Genomic DNA, 20,593 nt, shown 5'->3' on the forward strand with positions numbered 1-20,593 from the left:
CGAAGGGCGGCAGGGACCCGCCAAGGCGCCCGCTGCCTGCGTCCAGCCGAAAGGAGGTTTGTTCCGCTGCTTCTCCGAGAAAGCTGTCTCTCGTTTAGCGTTTAGCTCGGTATGACTTGCTCTGTGTTCCTCCTGCGACTCTCCCAGGGTCTGGAAAAAGCAGCCAATGTGTGTCCATAGGTGGACTTCTTGACTTGGAGGGTGATGGAGCCCTGGCCCAGGCTGCCCAGGGGGGCTGTGGAGTCTCCTTCTCTGGAGATCTTCAACCCCCGCCTGGACGCTGTCCTGTGCCCCCTGCTCTGGGTGAGCCTGCTTGGGCAGGGGGGTGGCACTGGGTGAGCTCCCGAGGGCCCTGCCAGCCCCTGCCAGGCTGGGATTCTGTGTAAAAAGTATTGGTACCAGTACTGGTTTTCCCCCAGGTCTTTGGGGATTTTAAAAAAAAAAAAAAGCTTGGATGGAGGGGTTTTTTTTAATGCTAAAATGTGTCTGTACCATAGTTGATTTCTCTTACCCTTTCTTTGCCTTAGAGGAATCCCTCCCATGGTATTTCCTTGCTCAGTATGGCTTTAACTACTCCCTCTGTTCTGTCTGTGAATGGGATTGGGCCTCTGCAACATCTTGAAAAACAGAATTACACTTTGTAAATTAAAAAAATCAAAACAACCGATTACTTTAACTACTCCCTATAGTCAATACAGAAAGGAGAAAGGTTGGTGGAAAAATTATTTGGATTGAAATGCCAGGGTGTCTCCTTGGGCAGCCTGGTCTGGTGGCTTTTCCAGTGCATCTTCTCTTTCTGACTGGTTGGCAAAATGTGAACCTGTAAGCACTGTGCTCCCTCCCGTAAAGTTGCTGCAGCCGCAATAGGCAAGTAGGAATGGCGCAGAGCTGTGGATCTGTAAAGGTAACAGAGGTATTTTGAAGAGGAAGGTGTCCTGTGGTGGTGCCCCATTCTCCTGTTACAATCACCTGCAGTGGGAGACCCGCTGAAATACTGGCTGGTTCGTCAGAAGGGTTATGCTTCATTGCTACATGTATTCCTCTTTGAAGTACAGTACTTACCAGTCTCCTGGACTAAACTTTTCTCTAGTTTTGGGTGGGGGTTAAGACCTACCTGGTTTGTCTGTGTTTGTTTTAAGACATCATTGCAGAAAACTAGGCTAAGTGCTCAGCCTGTCTTATCTGGCCACTAGCGTGGGCAGCTGTATGCTGGTTTTGCTGGGGGGTTATCGAGTTGTTCTCAAAAGAACTTGCAGTTATGGCAGTGTCCTCGTTTTATGGTTAGATACAAAAATGTTTTCCCAAATCTCTTTGCTGCAACACAAACCCACTCGTTACTCTTAGTGTTTCTGTTGGATACAGTAAAAACGAGATTGAACCATTATTGTGGTGACGGGAAAAAGGGAGACATTGCACCCATTTTTAAAAAAGGTAGAAGGGAGGACCCTGGGAACTGCCAACCTGTCAGCCTCACCTCTGTGCCTGGGAAGATCATGGAACAGATCCTCCTAGGAGCTATGCTAAAGCACGTGGGAGGCCAGGGAGGTGATTTGAGACAGCCAGTGTGGCCTCACCAAGGGCCTGACCAATCTAGTCGCCTTCTATGAAGAAGTGTTCCCAGGGGACAAAGGAAAAGCGACGCATGTCATCTATCTGGACTTCTGTAAGGCCTTTGACATGGTCCCCCACAACATCCTATTCTTTAAATTGGAGAAATATGGATTTGATGGCTGGACTGTTCAGCGGATGAGGAATTGGTTGGATGGTTGCATCCGGGGATAGTGGTCAATGTCCGGATGGAGATCGGTGGCAAGTGGTGTCCCTCAGGGACAGCCACAGCTTGATGTCCAAGTGGAGACCAGTGATGAGTGGTGATCCTCAGAGATCGGGATTGGGACTGGCGCTACTTAATATCTTTATCGATGGAGCTGTTGGAGCGGGGACAGGGGAGGCCACAGAAGTGCTCCGAGGGCTGGAGCCCCTCTGCTCTGAGGCCAGGCTGGGAGAGTTGAGGGTGTTCAGCCTGGAGAAGAGAAGGCTGCGGGCAGAGCTGAGTGCGGCCGGTCAGGGCTTCAAGGGGGCCCAGAGGAAAGGGGGGGACAAGCTTTTTAGTAGGGCCAGCTGTGAGAGGACAAGGGGGGATGGCTTTAAACTGAAGCAGGGCAGGTTTAGACTGGATCTCTAAAGGTGCCTTCCAACCCAAACTATTCTGTGATTTTTATAAAAAGTGAAAGCTCCTAATGTTGTTTTTTGTTTCCCTTTTTAACAATGGATTTCCAGAAGGTATATTTTTGCCCTTGCATCATCACATTCAATGGCATCCTGACCTGTATCAGGAATAGTGTGGCCAGCAGGAGCAGGGCAGGGACCGTGCCCCTGTACTCGGTGCTGGGGAGGCCACACCTCGAATCCTGTGTTCAGTTTTGGGCCCCTCACTACAAGACAGATGTTGCGTTGCTGGAACATGTCCAGAGGAGAACAACAAAGCTGGTGAGGGTTCTGGAGCACAAGTCTTACAAGGAGCGGCTGAGGGAACTGGGATTGTTTAGCCTGGAGAAAAGAAGTGGTGGAGTCACCATCCCTAGGAATTACAACTGCCTGAGAGGAGGCTGTAGGGAGGGGGGGTCGGCCTCTGCTCCCTGGGAACGGGCAATGGGACGAGGGGGAATGGTTTGAAGCTGCGCCAGGGCAGGTTTAGGCTGGACATTAGGAAAAACTTCTTCCCTGAAAGGGCTGTCAGGCTCTGGAATGGGCTGCCCAGGGAGGTGGTCGAGTCCCCATCCCTGGAGGGATTTAAAAGAAGGAGAGATGAGGTGCTTAGGGCCAGGGTTTAGTGGTGGGATGGCAGGGGTAGGTTAAAGGTTGGGCTCGATGATCTCAAAGGTCTTTTCCAACCAAAGTGATTCTATGATTCACAAATTGATAATGACTTTTGATCGAATACCAAAAGGGGTTAGCATAGATGCTGCTTGTTAGACCTTAATACTGTGAGACACTCCCCATTTGTAGGCACCTCCAAAATCCTGTTGATTCCTGTGGGCTGGGTGACGCCCAGACATGCAGACAGACACACACCTGAGGGTGTTTCTCACATGCAGCTGGGGCAACAAAACAGCTAAGCTCCTGATGAAAAGGGAAAGGTCGTATTGCCCATCCATCTTGGGAATGAAAAGAAAACATATTGTTGCATAGGGCAGTTTAGTATCTTACAAAGTACGTACCTTGCTTCCCCTGCCCCCCCACATGAAAATGTTTTTCTTTCCCAAATTCAAACATTTTTTTTTTTGTATTATTATTTTCCAGAATTATTTTGCACTCGGATTCCTGAGAACCGAACCACAAAAGCACTAGCCTTAGACCCTCTTGTATTGGAATCCCCTCAGAAGTTCTTCTTGCGTGTAAAGCGGAAATTGCAGCAGCAGCAGCAGCAGCAAAAAGGTACTTGTTATTTCTCTTAAAAACACTTCAAAAGCCTCCTTGACTTTAGGGTTTCTGTTCTTGCTTATAATCTCTCGCGTGCTTGGGCAGAGTATCATTCCTCTTTCTTTGTAGTCTGTGCGCAGTGGAAAATGGAGGAATAAACCTGCAAATCTGCCTTTTCAAACCTGGAGATGGCATTAGACTTGGTTTAACTATGGTTTAGGGCTGTGACCTTGAAGCTTGACATTGTTAGTCCGTTTGAGCGCACTATCTCCCCTGACAACGAAAGGCATCTACCTTCAGGCTCCTGATGTGGTTAACAGTTCCTTAGAGACTAGGGATAACCTTGCCATTCGGATGTGAAACTTGGTGGAAAAATTCTAAACCTCTTATTTGATGGCTCTTTTTTTTTTACCCAGTTTTTCATACATAAAGTGAAAAGGTTTGGTTCTGTGAGAAGTTGTCTTGTATTTGCTTTTTTTCCATGTCGTTACTTGATAGCAACCCTGTATATGCTTCTGTCTTGTAATTCAGTTTTGAAAATGCAGATGAAGAAAATTATGCATGCCAAAGTCTTAGCAGTGTTCAACTTCAAAACGAAACTTAATTTGTCTGAAAACTCAAATCCCGGTGCCTGTAGCTCTCGGCAGAGCAGCGGCATGGCTAGAAGTCCACACCTTGAAATCTAGAAAGATGGGAATATTTGAGGTGTTGGGTTTGGGGGAAAGTGGGGTATCTGTCAGTCTTTAACAGCAGGAGTATTGATCTGGTGGTGAGGAAAAGCTAGTCCAAACAAATTCAAAGACCGGCTTGCTGTCGACGTTAACAATCGAAATAGGCAGTGCTTTCACAATTGTGGTAATGCTAATCAGTACAACCTCCTCTTAGTAAAAATGGAGCAAACTTTATGAAAATACTTGTATTAGTTCTCAGATTTCACTGATTTCTTTGTTATTCCTTTTCTCTTTTTTTTTTTAATGGGCAGATCCAACACCTTCAAACCCAGTCAAACAAAACGTTCCTCCTTCCACACATACAGAAAAGCCAGTAGTCAAACCTGCTTTTGCTGAGCAGCTCAGGAATGGTCCTACAGAGTATGTGGCCGCTGATAAGGATGATCAGGATAATTTTCTTATGGAATCCATGGATGCTGATGATGAAATGTCTCAAAATACAATGATTAGTTCTGTGAATTTACAATCCACCCCTTTTGGAAATGGGGATCAGTTAGAAGAAAGGTGGGGAAATGGAAAAGCAAAATGTACTGAACTGCACCAAGACAGAAGAGAGTTGCAGCCAAGTAATAAGCAAGCTGCTCATGGAGTAGAAAAGATACTGGACACTAATCCTCAAAAGCCCTCACAGTGCATCTGTAGCATAATGCTCTCTTCTCCCAAAGTCCACATTCCAAGGAAGCAAAAGCTGAAAGAAGGCTCTAATGTCCCTTTGGATAAACCTCATATGGATCAAGTTGCTGGCAACACAGACAAAGAGGTGAGAAAACTTAATACTTCAGGGCAACTGGTATATTCCTGTGGGCTGCTTGTAGTTCATAGTTGCTATTTATCTGTTTTTTTTCTCTCCAAAAGTCATGAGCAGTCAGAAGAGAAGAAACTTTTATTTCATTAGACTGTACCAGTACCTAAAGGGGGCCTATGGGAAAGATGGGGAACGTCTTTTTCATAGGGCCAGCTGTGTTAGGACAAGGGGAAATGGTTTTAAACTAGAACAGGGTAGGTTCAGGCTAGAGGTAAGGAAGAAATTTTTTACAATGAGGGTGGTAAAACACTGGAACAGGTTGCCCAGAGAGGTAGTGGAGGCCCCATCCCTGGGAACATTCAAGGCCAGGTTGGATGGGGCTCTGAGCAATCTGATCTAGTTAGCAGTGTCCCTGCTCACTGCAGGGGGGTTGGACTAGATGACCACTAGTGGTCCCTTCCAACCCTAAACATTCTATGATTCTATGTACTGGTAAATGCTTTCCTACCAAAAGGCTTTCTGTTTTCCCGTACTCCAAGATGATGGTGTTCAGGGTATCTTTTTTTTGTGCAAAAGAAGGCTTGTTGGTTTAGTATTCACAAGCCACAGTATGGGCTGAAAGAGTTCTCTACCTGAAGGAGCCTCCTACGTCATCTCTCTAATACATTAATTGCCATGTGATGGTACGATGGACGTGAAACGCATCACTGGCCAGTCCAGCTCTTGGCTGTCTACACAAAGCCGAGGAGGAGAGATCTTTCCTATCTGTAGGTTGGGGATGGCTCTAAAGTTAACTGAAATCTGTATAGCTGATAGTGAGGTAAAAGTCTTGGCTTTCCTACAGAATACCCAAACTTCTGTTGAATTAAGTGGGACAAGGGTCTCTTCCTAGGAGACTCGTCCGCAGATCTTATTTTCAGTTCCATACGTGCTTGGCAGTGTTTACAACTTTCTGAATAAATCTCAAGGAAAGCGGTGTATTGTGAAGCGTACCGCATTCCCCAGCGATGAGCCCAGGAAGCTGGTGGAAGCAAACCTTCCCAAGGGCTGAGTTCCCTTTGCTCCCTGGAGAAACCTGCGGGGTCACAGTCCTCTTCAAGTTAAGCAAGTTAGTTGTGTCGTTCTCCCTTACTGGTGTCAAGAGTGTTTGATATGTTTTCCTGTCTTAAAACAAAAAAAAGTTACCTTCATGATGAGCTTTGGTTTAGTTAAGGAACAGATATCCATTAATATTAAAGATTTGTAGCTGAGTAGAAGGTGCTGAAAGAGATGATGTTGTCGGGCGCTGCAGATCTGTTCATCAAGTAGGTGCTGGCCAGACATGTTGGGTCTTTTTCCTCAGTCAGGGTTAAATCGTTGGTAAGATCTTCAGTGAAGTCAAGGCTGATGGTCAAAAGGCAAACATCGTTAAGGAAAAGATCTGGGGTTTATTAACTGCAGTTGTGAGGAGAAATAGTGATGGGTTCAGATGTTAAACATTTTCCAATCGGCTTTTTTTAAAACAAAGCAGTATGTTAGCAGTGTGTTTCACACGCAGTTTTCCAAACAGCAACTCAAGTGCAACTGGCTTGCTGGCTATTTAATGCAAAGTGAAGGTACTGCAGCTGTGTGGGTGTCAGTAGTCTGCAATATCAGATACAGCCGGTTTGATACTGTCTGAATTTTGGCAGTAACGTAGCCAATAAATACAACTGTATTATTTCATGGATAACTTTTTTTTTCTGAACAGTAACAGAGGACAGATGACAAAGTGTAAGAGGTATGGCATAGTGTTAGTATTTATTTTGAGTAGCTTTTTGGATTTGTTAGTGGTCTTGGCCAATGACTTTGTCTTCTGAAAGTCAACACTAAATTACTCGAAAATTTCTATAATTTAAATCCCTGTCTTCACTTGCGCATTAGACTCCAGCTTGATTATGCATCAATATTTATGTGTATAACTTGTTTTGAGTTTTTTCTGCTCTGGAGGGTGGTACCTAAATATCTTCTCAAGTTACGCAGGAGTTAATTTCTATTTTGCTAATGCCTTGGCGATGTTGCATAGCTTAGTCTCATTTAACAATGACTACTTTTTTTTGGTAACAGAAACACGTCTGCCTAACGAATTGGAGAATTAAAGTGATGGACGGTAACACTGCGATATATGTTGAAGGAAAACGGAAGTAAGAAAAAGTTTTCTGATTTAAACGCAATGTAAAACATGTTGGCAGGCTTTCAGCACCTGGGCTGGAAAGGCTATACCATCTTCACCTGGCTGAACAGCCGTGGCTTTGAGACTTGTGTTCTTGGAATACCTTGGTAACTGTTGGAAGCAGTTCCACACGCTTCGGCTGCTTTCCTCCCCAGCCAGAGGGAACACGGCCCTTTGCTTGCCTCCTAACCCTCGTGATGCTGCTTACAACTCTTCCCGTTCTTTTATTGTTTTTTTTTTTAAACGCAGTTACCTCTCTTCTGGCTAAGCATGCTGAGCCCATTTGCTTCAGAGCCTGCAGAAGGGCAGAGCTGGTGCACGGGGGGATGAGGGACTGCACGGCGGGGGCTGCAGTATGGCGGGGCGGAAGGAACCGTGGTTGGGTTGGCTTAGGTGGCCATGGGAGCTGCACCTTCACGGAACTTGCTCGTAGCCTTTGGTAAATAAAAAGTAATGTTATAGTTTAAACTTCTTCATCAAGGAAGAGGTGAATTCCGTCATGTGTGCAAGAGGTAGAGAGCCTCCCTACAGGAACTTACTGGTTCAATAATTTTATCAAAGCCCTGCCCTGAGTCCATGAAAGAGGTTAAGAGGAACAAAGACAAATGTGTTTGTCTAGTAGATCCCCCAAACTGGTGCTGACCAGGGGTCTTAGGAGCTTCTACCTCCTTTCACAAAAATTCTGTCTTGTGGCTGCTCGAAGTCAAACATGGTGCAGACTGCCATCAGCCGTATGTTCCTGCCGTATCACTTGTGGTGGCACTGTTACTCTATACCTCTATGAACCATGGCAGCAGCTGGTCCACCTAAAAACTGACTCGGCAGGGGTTTTTTGGTTATGTTTTTGGTCAGATTGTATTCAAACAGCTATGAGATCAAGAAAACGAGTGTCAGAACGAAGGAGAGTTTTAGCTTGCAATAAAGTTGTTTGAAGACATTGCGAGAATCTACCCTCAGGGAAGATTATTCTGCTCTTTCTGTAGCTAGTGACTACCTAACACATAGTTACTCATCTGAAAACTCGGAACCTCGCTCAACAGCAGTAGCACTGTGAAAGGAAGTAATTCGGTATGCTGACCGAGAGATGTCAGGAGGATGTCCCGTGGTAGGATTCCTAGTGGGAACTGACAATTGTTTCATGGCTGTATGAAAACAACTGATCCTCTCACTTTGCACCCTTCACTACGAGCAACATGTTCTCTTTTCATTTGTGTTGGTGTCTGTCTGATATGTGGTGCTGACACACGATATATTTCATTTGCTTTATAGGCCCTCTGAATCGACTGCCATTAATATTTTGTGGCAAGTTATACAGTTCAATGTTTTCGCTGTCCTCTTGGGTTTCAGTCCTTAATATTGTTCTGTAGGTTGATCTGTTGGTTACTGCTGTAAAAGTATATTAAAAAAACAAAACAAAACAAAAACAATCACCCCCCAAGAAACCCCCAAAATGTAGATGCTTGGATCTGTTTTTTTATTTCTCATGGAGAAGCCCCTTAACTTCTTAACAACGCTAATTCAACACACATATTAGGGCTCCTTCTTCAGCTGTTCTCATCTTTAAATAGGAAGGTCAGAAATGTATATTTTCCCCAGGATTATTACATTTATTTGACCTGTGTAGCGGTACTTTTGTAACTTGCACAATGGTGTCACTGCAGCGATGCGCTGGATGGACTCCTGTGTCCGTTTTCCTTCAGCAGCCTAATGCCAAGCTCATGCTCTGTGACTAACGCCCGCGCTAGCTGACACGGTCATTTCGTCTCCTGTCCAAGCATCAGACAAAGCCAGGACTGTTTCTCTTCCAAGCTAAGAAAAGAAAACCTAGCTTCAACCTGCCAGTGTCGTATCTGTCTATATTGCTCATAAAATAGGTGACACTGCTAGGCTCATATGGCATAACAATACTGTAATTTTAAATACCTTCTTCTGTAAAAACAATGTTTTATTTCTGTTCTTCATGTTTTCTGTCTTAGAGATATGAAAGGTCTGCCTTGGCACAGTAATGCGGTTATGGAACGCATAGCATACAACCAAGTTAAAACCTCCTCTGGCAGTATCTACTTGCTACAGGGAAATATAGATTCAGCTTCGATGAGAAAAGAAGGTAAGAAGATGATTCTTAATGTAACATTACAAATGGAGAAGGGCTTTAGATTTATGATTGAACATACTGCTGAGGCAAACGTGTTGTCTTACCCCGCTAACTGCGCTCGGTGGGTATTCAGCACGTGCTGGAGAGTGACTCCAGCATCCGATTTCTCAATGCTGTCTAACGTCGATTGTAGCTGGCGTTGTCAGGGCGCTGCAGTTACAGAGATGGCTTTCAGGTCATGAAGTTGGCAAATGGCTGCGTTCTTTTAAAGAAACTTCTTTGCTGAGATTGCCTTTACGTAATTTTGGTCAATGTTTTGGCAATTAAATAGTGCTAAGACATTCAAACAGGATTGTTTATACACTACTGAAATGACTCTGGTGTTGGCATTCTATCTGTGACTTACTATTCACTGGGTAACCGCTAGTTCTGCAACACTACATGGTGTTTCTGGAGACAGACTAGTTATGATGTCTGTGCCTTATAATTTGGTAAACTGAACCATCTTTAGTGTCTAAGTGCTGTGTTGTACCAAATCCAGCAAAACTTCCTCATTCAGATTGTTTTGAAGCATGTGGAATTTTAAGGGAGATGTAATTTACACACAAAGCTAAAGCTAGGCTAGGCTTCATTCTATTTTTCTTGCTTCACACGCATTTGCTGTCATGTTCACTAGCAAACAAGCTGCCATGTTAGTGCTTACAGGCAGCTCTAGGAACGTAAGGATCGCCTGTGGCATAGATGGAGTAAATGCTTGCCTCCATGCAGACGTGCCTCGTGCGCGTGGTCCCGCGCTTTTCAAAGGAGCATACGTGCACTCTTTGCTCTCTCAGGCCCCGCGCAAGGCATCCAAAGAGGTGTCTGTGGCTTTCATTTTTTTCTTACTGCTTGCAGTACTGGAGTGCATTCTGATAAATACCTGACTTGGCTGCTCTCTGAATTGAATTTTTTTATTAGTTCCTCTGCTAAATACTTACTTTTTTTTATTTTATTTTAATATTCTGAGAAGGAAAAGTGACAGCATGAGAATTCTGAGCAGGGTGGCTCAAGCACCACAGAGGTTTCCTAAGCCTAAGAGTTAACAGTCTGTGCTGAAAAAATTCTTCAGATCATCTGATTTAGCACTTATGGCAAAACATCCCTCCTTCTCAGCTTCCCCTTCGCCTCCCAGCATCCCCCAACACACAAAAAACCTATCGTAGGGTTGGTGTGGAAAATCTCTTGGAAATACCCTGAACAGAATCAGTATCGATCATTGAATCAAAAGCGAAGTTAAAGCCAAGCTAGTGTAGGTAGAGGGGAGAAGAAATGCCACATCGAAAGCCTAACCCTAAACCGGGGGTACTGGCAGCCAGGAGCAGCTGGGGCTGTCGCTGTGGCACTGTTGGTTTGTGAGCAACGCTGTGCCAGCACAGGACTGCTTGCCCGTGGGAAATATTTGGCTGATGTGTACAGGCACTCAGAGTGACTCTCCAAAGCGCTGAAAGGATTAATGAAATGTGTTGCAGTAAGAGCGCTGGCTAGGCACTTACCTCCTTCTGCCTCGTTATCCAAAGTGGTTATTAATTAGCAATCTGGGACTCCAGGTGTGCCACCAAACCTGGCCAGTGGTCACTGTTGATGAAACTGTGCAAAGGACAGCGCAGGCTCTTGAACTGCAGAGGCTCTGTTCCTGGAAAGGTGTTTTCTGTGGCTGAGGTCCCAACCGCCCCGCGGCAGGAATGTTGCACACAGCCCCCTGCGGCACGCGCTCCGTTCCAGCCTGCGCCCATGCAACAGCGTGCTTTGGCTAGAGCCCTTCCCCATGGACGGGAAATATTTTATCCAGTCCTTATAAAGAATGAACCTATGTGCTAGAATGGAATGCTGCTCCTAAAGCACTTTAAAGGAGCTGAAAGATGAGACGATTAGCACCTAACGTCTCGCAAAAAACCTGCTTCGGTACCTATGGGCCTGAAAGGTGCTGCAGAGCTTTCTCAGACAGTCGTTTCCCAAGCCCCTTGAAATTAAGGAATGTGGAATTTGGCATTTGTAGGAGGTAAGCCAATAGAAACTAATAATGAGTGGGATTGGTGGATGTATAGATAGTGAGGTATGGGGGAAGGCATCTACAGTGCTGCTATGGATGAAGTAATGCCTCACTATGGTGTAAGGCTTCTTCGATGGGGCCGCTGGGCTTTGGGCTTTGAGAAAGACTCTTAGGAAGATTTGTAGGGATGCAAAGTAGTTATGTGAGGAGGAGGAGGAGCTTCTGTGGGTTTAAATAACAACAGAAAATGAGGGGAATAAAAATAATCCCATAATGGCGTGGGCTGTTGAGCAGATTCATAAACTTTGTAGAAAAGAACATGAGCCGGGAAGCAGCCGCTGTAGTCTGGTGTTGCCAAAGTGCAGCAGGATGGTGAGTGCTGGCCACAAAGTAGGTCATGAGAGCTTGGAATGGGCATTAAAATGATGAAATTCAGTCCTGCTAAATGTAAAGTGATGCATGTGCTGGTAGGGGAAAGCATGTTGTTACGTCTGTCACGGATGGTTTCATAGTTTGTTTTGGGAGGGACCGTTAAAGATGATCTTGTTCAGCCCCCGCATGGCAGCACGTGATGATGTAAGAGACTCAGCTCACAGTAAGAACTGAGGAACAAGGTCTGGGGGTTTTGCTAGGTGGTTCTGTTCAGAAGCCAGCTTAATGCTCACTAGCAGTTGAACAACTCGAACGTTGAGTGGAACCAAAAGACTGCTATCAGCTGTAAAACCCGTATGATACACGGACATCTTGGAGACTGAGAACAACCCCGCGTTCCTCCTGCCCCCTCCCTGCAGGAACCCCAACAACCTGCTCTCACAAAGAATGCAGAAGTAGGAAATGCATGGAGAAGAAAAATGTGTTTAAAGTTATGAAAAGGCTTTTGCAGGGCGAAGGACAAACTAAGCTATGACTTCTTGGCCTGCTAAATGGGAAACGGGGAGGAGCTGTGGGCGAGGTTAATGAAATAACAAAGGGAATGGAGATGGTAAATAACGATCAGTTGTGTGCAGCCTCTTGCAATAACAGAATAAAGGAAATAAAAAAAAAAGTTGTAGATGGGAAATAAGAGGTTTTTCATGCTACGTGCATCTCAGTTGTGGAAATCCTTGCACAGCATCTTGTAGATGCTGAAGGTTTACTTGAGTTCCATCGGAGATGGAACAATTCCCTGGAAGGCAAATTCCTTCAGGGTTTTTAAATACATAGCAATCGGTGTTGGTTTCTCAGTTGGAGGTCGGGAGATGGCTTGGAGGGATTCCTGTACACTCGCCTGGCTTCTGTACTCTTCTTTGGCCTCTGCTGTGAGTATCCTTTGCTGGTTGGGGCTAGGTGGAGCTGTGCTTGTACATTAAATAAACCAAGGAAAGAGCGCCTTTCTCATTGCCTGTCCTCCTGGAGGAGCTCAGCTGGTGCGGGCAGTCATTAATGGCCCTTCAGCTCCCAGGATTAACAGATTGTGGATGCAATTTCATATTTATTTTTTTTTTTCCCTTTTTGACTCCTGTGCCTGTTGAATGCTTTCCAGTGAAGATGCAGCTTCCCAGAATTTCAGATAAATACGTGACTGCTTAAGCTTTCTACCCACATGTTGCAGACCCTTCTTGTAGTAGTCCATGACCAGCCGTCTCGGAGTTGGAGGCTGAACGCTGCTGGTGTTTTAGGCAGGCAAGCAGTGGCTCGACGTTGTGCTCTGGCACCGCACGGGTTATATCCCGTCAGTGAGAAGGCTACGTGCTAAGTGTTACATGTCCCGTTTTGCTCGAAGCCTGGAGCTCAAGTGCTGCTTTTTTCCTTCTCTGTTGCAACAAAGGATTACATTATACCTTTGCATCAATATCTGGTTTTAGGGTTGTTTTCCAGTTTCAGAGACAAAACAATAGAGTCATTCTGTTGTATCTGCACTACCTGAAGAACCTCCCAGGCTTATAATGTTGCTGCTAGATACTTTGAGTGCGCCTGCTCCCTGATGCAGTTGGTCTTTGGCTAAGCCTCATGAACAGTCTGTGTGCTTTTGACTGACCAGCTTCTGTATCAAGGCAAACCAAACTTTTCTTCCACGTGGAGTTTCCTTGATATGGTAAGTCCCACATAGCTTAGGCCTAACCAGAGCCCCAAAACTCCGGGCTTTCTGAGGGACCTCTGGCACTCAGCAGAGAAGCCACGTGCCAGTCCAGCCAGGTGAACGGGGAAAGCTCATGCTCCTGCTTCCCAGGGAACTAGAATGCTGTCTCCAGATGCTGATGTCTGTAGTTAATGACCCCTTCATTGACTTTTCTATGAAGTGCGCTGGTCTCTTAAACTGGGGAAACCTGTCTCCCTCTGGTGTTGAGAGATGCAGCGAGCTTTGAGGTACTTACAAAACTATGACTGTACAGGTATTATTTCTGCCCTTTCTGATTCAAAGTGTATCTCAGCTGTTGTTAATGCGACTTGTGTTTCAAACAGGATTTCCCTACCGTTTCATCAAAAGATTTACATACGGGTTTTCCAAAAAGTGGAAGGAATACGTTGAGGAGTTTCTCGAGGAGAGGAGAAGGTAATTTCTCTGGAGGTTCTGTTTCATTGCAATGTTCTTTAAAGTATTTACTGAGATTTTGCTTTTTAAGAATACTATGCTAGAGGAGTATAAAAGATTGTAGATGCGTGCATGAACACTGTTCCAGGCAAACACCGGTCGCGGCTTTGGAAGGATACCCTTTGCCCTTTCTTCATTATACCCGTTTGGTTTTGTTCTGCTTGTTTAGGTAGCCATGAGGACAAGCAAAGGGCTTTGCCGACGTAGTGGCCCACAGGGGGTCTGTATGAGTACGGCTGCACCGTGCTATCGGCTTTTGCCGAGATGAGAAGACTTTGAATTTACATAAATTCATGTCTTGTTAAAGGACAACTTTTGCAGATGTCTATTTTTTCTTTTCTTAAACTCCAAATCATTAGGAAAGAACGAAAACAAAATACTGGTGAGGATGAAAATGAAGAGAGTGACTCAGCGGCCAGTACGGATATGTTGAAAAATGCAGAAGACTCAGCAAGAAAGGTAAAGAAACCTGAAGTCAGAAACACCACCTATGAAGTATTACCGAAGAACGATGAAAACAATTGTGAGTACGAAATAATCCTTTCTCGTGGTAAGAAGTTAGCTTTTGCTGGGGAAAACAGCTCTCAAAAAAACCCATCTAATCTGTCTGGTTTGTATCTTGTTAATTGGTTGTGTGGAAGAGGTAACAAACCAGCTGGGTGAAGTTTCTCGTTTGCGTTGGCTCAGTGGCCAAGAGCGTTGACTTGTTTCTTTACTTCTGGTTCGCTGATGTAGGTACAGCAGCTGCGTCGAGGGGCTGTGCTGAGGGTTAGCCCCGGGGAAGCAGCAGGGGTCTGGTTTGGTCTGCAGCGGCTCCAGAGCTGTTTGTTCTGACAGCAAACTTGGCTGATTTATTATTTTTTTTTTTCCGGTTGCTATTTTGGTACCATACTCTCTCCTTAGTCCTTCTGGGAGGCCTGCGGATTTTTTTTTTCCGGTTGCTATTTTGGTACCGTACTCTCTCCTTAGTCCTTCTGGGAGGCCTGCGGGATGCAAGACCTCCGTCAAGGCTCCATCCGTGGGTCTCCTCCCCTGCAGTGCCCACCCCCTTTGTTAGCTGCCTTAGGTTTAACTCGTGCCAAGTCCTTGAGCAGGTCTGGCTGACGGCATCTTCATGGTTTTGCCACAGCTGAGGCGTAGTGAGTGATAACGACTGGGGATGGACGGAATGGACTGTGGAGAAATCCGTTACATTGCTTGTTTCTCTAGGAAATGGTTGTAAAGCCGCAATCTGTTGATCCACCTGTGTCGTCTTTGCCTTGTACTGCAACCCTACCTTCGTTACGGACACCATCAGCTCTTGGTTTTAACCGTGACTTCTTTTTAATATCTCGTCATAGCTTCCAATAAGGTTCTGGCCAAATTTCATTGTACTGTTCACGCTGTCATTGGATTTTCTTGCCAACACTGTAAAAGCTGGTTTCTTTTTTACTCTCACTACAGTTAGAATTTGTTCAGTGTGACAACTTTTTTTTATCATTCTACTTCCCTATATGAATTTTACAGTATTTATAACCTTCTAAACAAAGTAAAAATAGAAAGTTCACAACAGTATATTTTATAATTTGTGAAGATTATTACTTCAGTCATGTTAAGGTATGCTTACTTCCAACCTGAACGCTTTTAAAAGAACAAGAAAACATTGTAGTAACTTTGATGTTCTCCACGTAGTCAGTGCCAGTGAGCTGGTTTAAATGCAGTATTGCTCCTAAGCATGTGAAGCCTGAAAAGCTGAATTTTCACTACAGTATTTGGGACAAAAGTGTATTTCTTGTTTGTTTTTTTTCTTGTAGATACACCATCAAAGCGCAATTCCATATCGAATGACTTAAGCAGAGTTTACACGCGCAGTGGCCGTCTTGTTAAACCGCCCTTAAGTTTCTGGTGTGGGCAACGTGAGATTGTTGATCAGAAACTAAATGTTACTGTGGAAGAAGGTGGAATAGATTATCTGAGCATGGTACGGTTCTTTTGCATATTGTTACTTAAATGAACCTTAAATATAATGACTAAGCTTGGCTCGGTATCTAACAGGAAGGGCCCAGCTCTTGAGAGGTACCTGAAGAGGCAGGAAATCTTGAAAACATTACAGAAACGTTTTAAAGCAAACAAAAAAATAGTCTTAATCTCTGTATTATCAGGTAACTGTTGTTGTCTGTAAAATGGGGATAATAGGGAATTCCTTCTGGAAAAATGAGTGGGGTTTTGGGAAGATAAATCCATCAGGCAGGAAGTTGCACGCAGGTACCGGTTTGGGTCACAGAGGTTCCTAAGCAAAACATTTCTGTAATGTTGCAATGCTGAGGCCCGGCCACGGTGCTGAGTCACACAGGGGGTGCCAGGCGAGCTGATGTGTCCGCCTGTCCTGCCCTCGGTTCTCCCTCCCCGCGTAGGGTCACGCGCTCGTTAGGACCAGGTGTTTCCTCATTTCTTGCATCCTCATCTGTCCGGGTCGCCCCAGTTTGGATGGAGGTGTGCTGTTATAGATTGAGACGTAAGCGACTCTGATGGTATTCTGACAAAGTGAAGGAAAGCAGCGTTCTTTGTGGGTAGTTGTGAGCTTTTTTTTTTTTTTTTCCTTCTTGAAGATGGGTTGGTGTTATGGAACGGGGGGTGTACGAACGCTTGTCGTCAGCTGGGGCAGTGAAGATGTGTGTCCCGTTTACCACCGACTCCAGCGGTTCTAGGTCTTGGGAGTTTAACTTGTGGTTTAGAATATTTAAATTTAAAGGAAGTCCGGCTAAGTTGCCTGGGCTCCGTGCGTTTATATAAATGCCTGTGTTCATCGAATGGTCGGTGGTAGATACTGGTCAATGCAGGGGACTTTGCAATCTACCCAGCCTGTAGACATTTGGCTTTTTCAGAGCTTGGTATGTAATCTCTCGCAGAAGTTTAGCTTAAATTGTTTTATTTTGAAGATGTTTAGTAGTGAAAAACCCCAAAGAAAGACCAGTTCCACCTCTGAGAAGAATAAAAGAAAGGAAGTAACGAAGACAAGGGAAGAAGCACCAAAAAGCCAAAGTAAAGGTAAAAAAAATATATAATTTTTTTTTTTTTTTTTTTTTTTGAAGTTATTGACTAGAATCAGTGGGATTATGAGCTGGGTGCTGGAAAGCAATGTGGTGGTGTCCTGTTAATGTAAAGAAATTGTTTAAGTCTTTTAATAGTTGACTGCATCTCCTATGAAAATTGTCAGAGTAGCATTAATCCTGGTTTCTGAGTTCTGCAGCTCCGGATATAAATTACATTTGTAAATCACTTCTTCATTCACATCCCAGGAATGCGCAGATTTCTTTCTGGAAACTGAAGTAAAAGGATGATGATTTTTTTTTTGAAGTTTCTGCTCCTGTACTTTGGATCTCTCAACACAGCTATTACGTGTGACTTGAGAGAGCCTGGGAAGTTCACCAGGCCAGGGAGCAGGTGGCCTGGCTTTACTTTTTAAGCTGGATGAATTAAAATAAATGAAATGCCTACATAGGGGAAAAAAACTGTATGAATAGAGTTCTAAACCTGTTATTTTTGATAACATTTGGGACACAATAGAACGCTGAAAACAATATAAAATGGAAAGCAGAACTTTCTCTTCTAAAGCAACTGTAATGCTTCCTGCAAAAAGCTCTCTGCAGCACGAGTAAAGCTTTTGGGATGCTGGTGTTTGCTCAGTCTCAGTCGCAGCGTTTTAGCAACGCTTTCCGTTTACTGTTTTACTCTCCATCTGCTCGATGCTTTCACGGAGCCTGGCTAGTCCTAATTGTTGTGGTTGTCTGGAGGCGGCCTGTCCCGGGAGCACACTGGGCAGGAATGGGGCGTCTCCTGCACGCGCTGGCTGCCCTCCCTCGGGGCAGAGGGACCCTTACCCAGCGCTTACGCCTGGTTTTGAGCTGCGTCCCGGTTTTGAGCTGCATCCTCTCTGTCAGAGTCACGTGCAAAGGGATTTTCTCTGCTTCTTGACTGCCCCGAGCAGGGCCGGCCTGCCTGGGGGACACGCTGCGTGGCTGTCCCACGTAGCCGCCTCTTCCTGAAGGATTTAACCCCGAACGCCTAGGAGTGTACGTGCGGGGGCAGAAGGCCTTTACGTAACCCTTCTGAGCTACGCGGGGGGGAAGGGAGGCGCAGCGGTCTCGGGAAGCTTTTGCTAGGTGCTGGTTTTAGTCAGTCATGTCTGGTGACGTTTATTGGACATCCCTTAACAGCAGGAGTGAGTTTGTAGTTATCAGCCGGGTGCGCCTTTGCAGGCGGGCTGCAGACGACCCGTGCTACCCGTCTCTGAAATGGGGAAGGGGCGGGCAGTACAGAGCATGGTGAAATGTTTCCAAGCATCACCAATTTCTCTCTTAAGTGACATTTCGCTGTGTTTTGGAGGGAAGCAGCCTTTGATTTACTTTTGTATCCCAACACGACGGTTCAAGGAACGTCTCCTTGTCCTGAAGAACTCTAGCGTTCTGGAAACTGGGGAGAGGCTTCTGTAGAACACGGGGCGCTGCGTGCCGGAGGCGTGCTGCGTGTCTCTTCCCACAGACTGCGCGCTCTGTAGCAGGAAGGAGTTGACAGATCCTGACGAGCATGGGGTGCGTTGCATCCCGCAGCAGGCCAGTCTGCACTTGTCTGAGAACACGGTACCGGTTTACAGTACAATGTGTGACATTATACTGACGTCCTCTCTTTCAGGGAAAAACAATGAAAAAGGAGTAAGTTCCAAAAGAGAAACCAAGCCTGCTGGAAGCAAGGAGGCCAGGCACTTCCTTTCAGATGATGATGAAAGAGATCACGCAATCAATAGTACAAAAGTTAACACACAACTTTGTCTTAGGCTGACTCCCTTAAATACTGAAGTACTAAAAAGACCTGACTCTAATAGCAGAATCCCAGGCATGACGAAGGAAAAGAAAGAGACAGAACATGGAAAACTGACTACACACCAGCGGGCGTACAAGTACTCGTTACGGTCAGTCAAACAAATTACTCGAGACAAGCATTTAACAGAAGAATCGTCAAGCGAAGACGAAGAAGAGGAATCCAGTGAAGATATCCCCCTGTCTGTCAAAAGGCAAAATAAACCTTTATTTAAAAAAGACACTCAAAACTCGAATTCCTCCTCGAACTGTAAAAGTTCACAGGACGATGCAAACGAGGCGTCGTGTGAACAAAGGACAGCAAAACACTTTTCTGCCTCCCATGGTGCACTGCTGGGGCAAAGTGTGCCCAGATCCACTGATGGAAAAACACCGTCTAGTCCTTCCCATCTGCCCGCTAAGGCAATGAGGACAAGAAGCAGAGACAACCCTCCGAGGTATTTCCTTGAATCTGACACGGAAAGCAGTGAAGAGGTATTTCAGGTGAAAGGAAAGAATTCAAAAGTACCTGATAAAAAACCAAACTGTAAAGTTTCTAATACTGCCAAGTCTTCAGCAGCAAAAGCAAGAGAACCTGAGAGGGAAAAGGTGCAGAAAGCTCTAGAACTTTTCCCAAGGACGGCTGATGGTTGGTCTGAGAAGGAATTGCAGAAGCTCTACAGGCAAGTGGTTGCCCTGTCTTCAGTGGGCAAAGATTCCCTCGGACATCGGGAGGCATAATGTACCGAAGGGTTTGGATGGTCTGGATTTGGATTTTTCAGATTCAGTCTCTTTCAGCTTATTTTAAAGGTTTCTGCTACCTTTTAATTCCCTCTTACAAAACAAATTGTGTTAACAATTTAAAAAATAATGAAATAAAGGAGACAACTGAGTGTTTTCTAAAATAACTGTAGATGCGTGAGCCTACAGCAGCCCCTCCACTGTCACCAGTGTAAAGTGAGAGGAACACAGGCACTGGGCAAAATTTTGTGACCCTACTCCTCTACTTCTTTTTCAAAAACACGTACTTAATCTTGTTACAAGTGATGAACATTCCTAGGAGTAGAAGTGACAAACACGAGTAGGTAAATACGATGGTGGAAGTATTCATCTTTATGGTTTAGACAGTAAATCAGAGGCAACATATTGTCTCCCCTAATGGAATAAGTGTTAAACATGACCTGCTTATGTATTTAAGTCTTGTAAAGGGGAGATTTAACTGCAAGAATGTTTAATTAATGCATTGCCCAGTTACTTTAACAAGCTACTGGGCAGCAGTCAATATACACAGTAAGTAATAAAACAACCATGTTTGGTTTCTTTTAGATCAGAAACCTGAAAAGGCGTGAGGGGGGAGAACCTGCTGCAAAGAAAGAAAAGAAATTTATCTTGTAACGGAGCTGTTAGCCTAAATTGTTCAAATAAATTTTTGCATGTTTTAAAGCGTCTGGACAAGCCCCCAGAGACCCGGTTCTCTGCGTCCAGCGCAGTGTCCTTTCTAGGAAGGCAGCGTCGTGCGGGTTCTTCCGCCTGACGAAGGCTGGGGCTTTGTTCTCTTGGCAGGGCCATCGCCTCCTTTCCAAAGCACAGGAACGGCTTCTGGGTGGAGGTGGCCATGATGGTGGGGTCTCGCTCTGCTGAAGAGTGCCAGCAGAAGTACATAGAAGAACAACAGGCAAAAGATTCCAAAACGCACACCAAGACGACGACCACTTTGGGAAAACCACAACAGAAAGGTACGGACATCTTGGCTCTGGGTAGACAGTTGTCTTGACGTAATTTTAAATGCGGTATTTACTATGTATTTCCATGCAGCGCTACAGGCTCGGGGCAGAGCGGCTGGAAAGCTGCCTGGTGGAAAAGGACCTGGGGGTACTGGTTGACAGCGGGCTGGATATGAGCCAGCAGGGTGCCCAGGTGGCCAGGAAGGCCAATGGCATCCTGGCCTGTATCAGAAATAGTGTGACCAGCA

The 20,593-nt window shown here is 45.2% G+C and overlaps 1 protein-coding gene across 1 annotated transcript in view; it reads left to right on the forward strand.

The window, feature by feature from the left end:
• Positions 1 to 20,593, forward strand: part of MIS18BP1 (MIS18 binding protein 1) — a 60,465-nt gene that overhangs the window by 33,320 nt on the left and 6,552 nt on the right. Inside the window, exons 3-13 of the mRNA XM_035900444.1 lie at positions 6 to 56; positions 3,304 to 3,438; positions 4,406 to 4,914; positions 6,985 to 7,061; positions 9,067 to 9,197; positions 13,657 to 13,747; positions 14,146 to 14,309; positions 15,580 to 15,746; positions 16,705 to 16,813; positions 18,458 to 19,304; positions 20,185 to 20,357. Coding sequence (XP_035756337.1) covers positions 6 to 56; positions 3,304 to 3,438; positions 4,406 to 4,914; positions 6,985 to 7,061; positions 9,067 to 9,197; positions 13,657 to 13,747; positions 14,146 to 14,309; positions 15,580 to 15,746; positions 16,705 to 16,813; positions 18,458 to 19,304; positions 20,185 to 20,357 — 2,454 coding nt within the window. The remainder of the gene's footprint in view (positions 1 to 5; positions 57 to 3,303; positions 3,439 to 4,405; positions 4,915 to 6,984; positions 7,062 to 9,066; positions 9,198 to 13,656; positions 13,748 to 14,145; positions 14,310 to 15,579; positions 15,747 to 16,704; positions 16,814 to 18,457; positions 19,305 to 20,184; positions 20,358 to 20,593) is intronic.

Source organism: Egretta garzetta, unplaced genomic scaffold (genome assembly GCF_000687185.1).
Source record: "Egretta garzetta isolate BGI_Z169 unplaced genomic scaffold, ASM68718v1 scaffold28, whole genome shotgun sequence".
Taxonomy (NCBI): domain Eukaryota; kingdom Metazoa; phylum Chordata; class Aves; order Pelecaniformes; family Ardeidae; genus Egretta; species Egretta garzetta.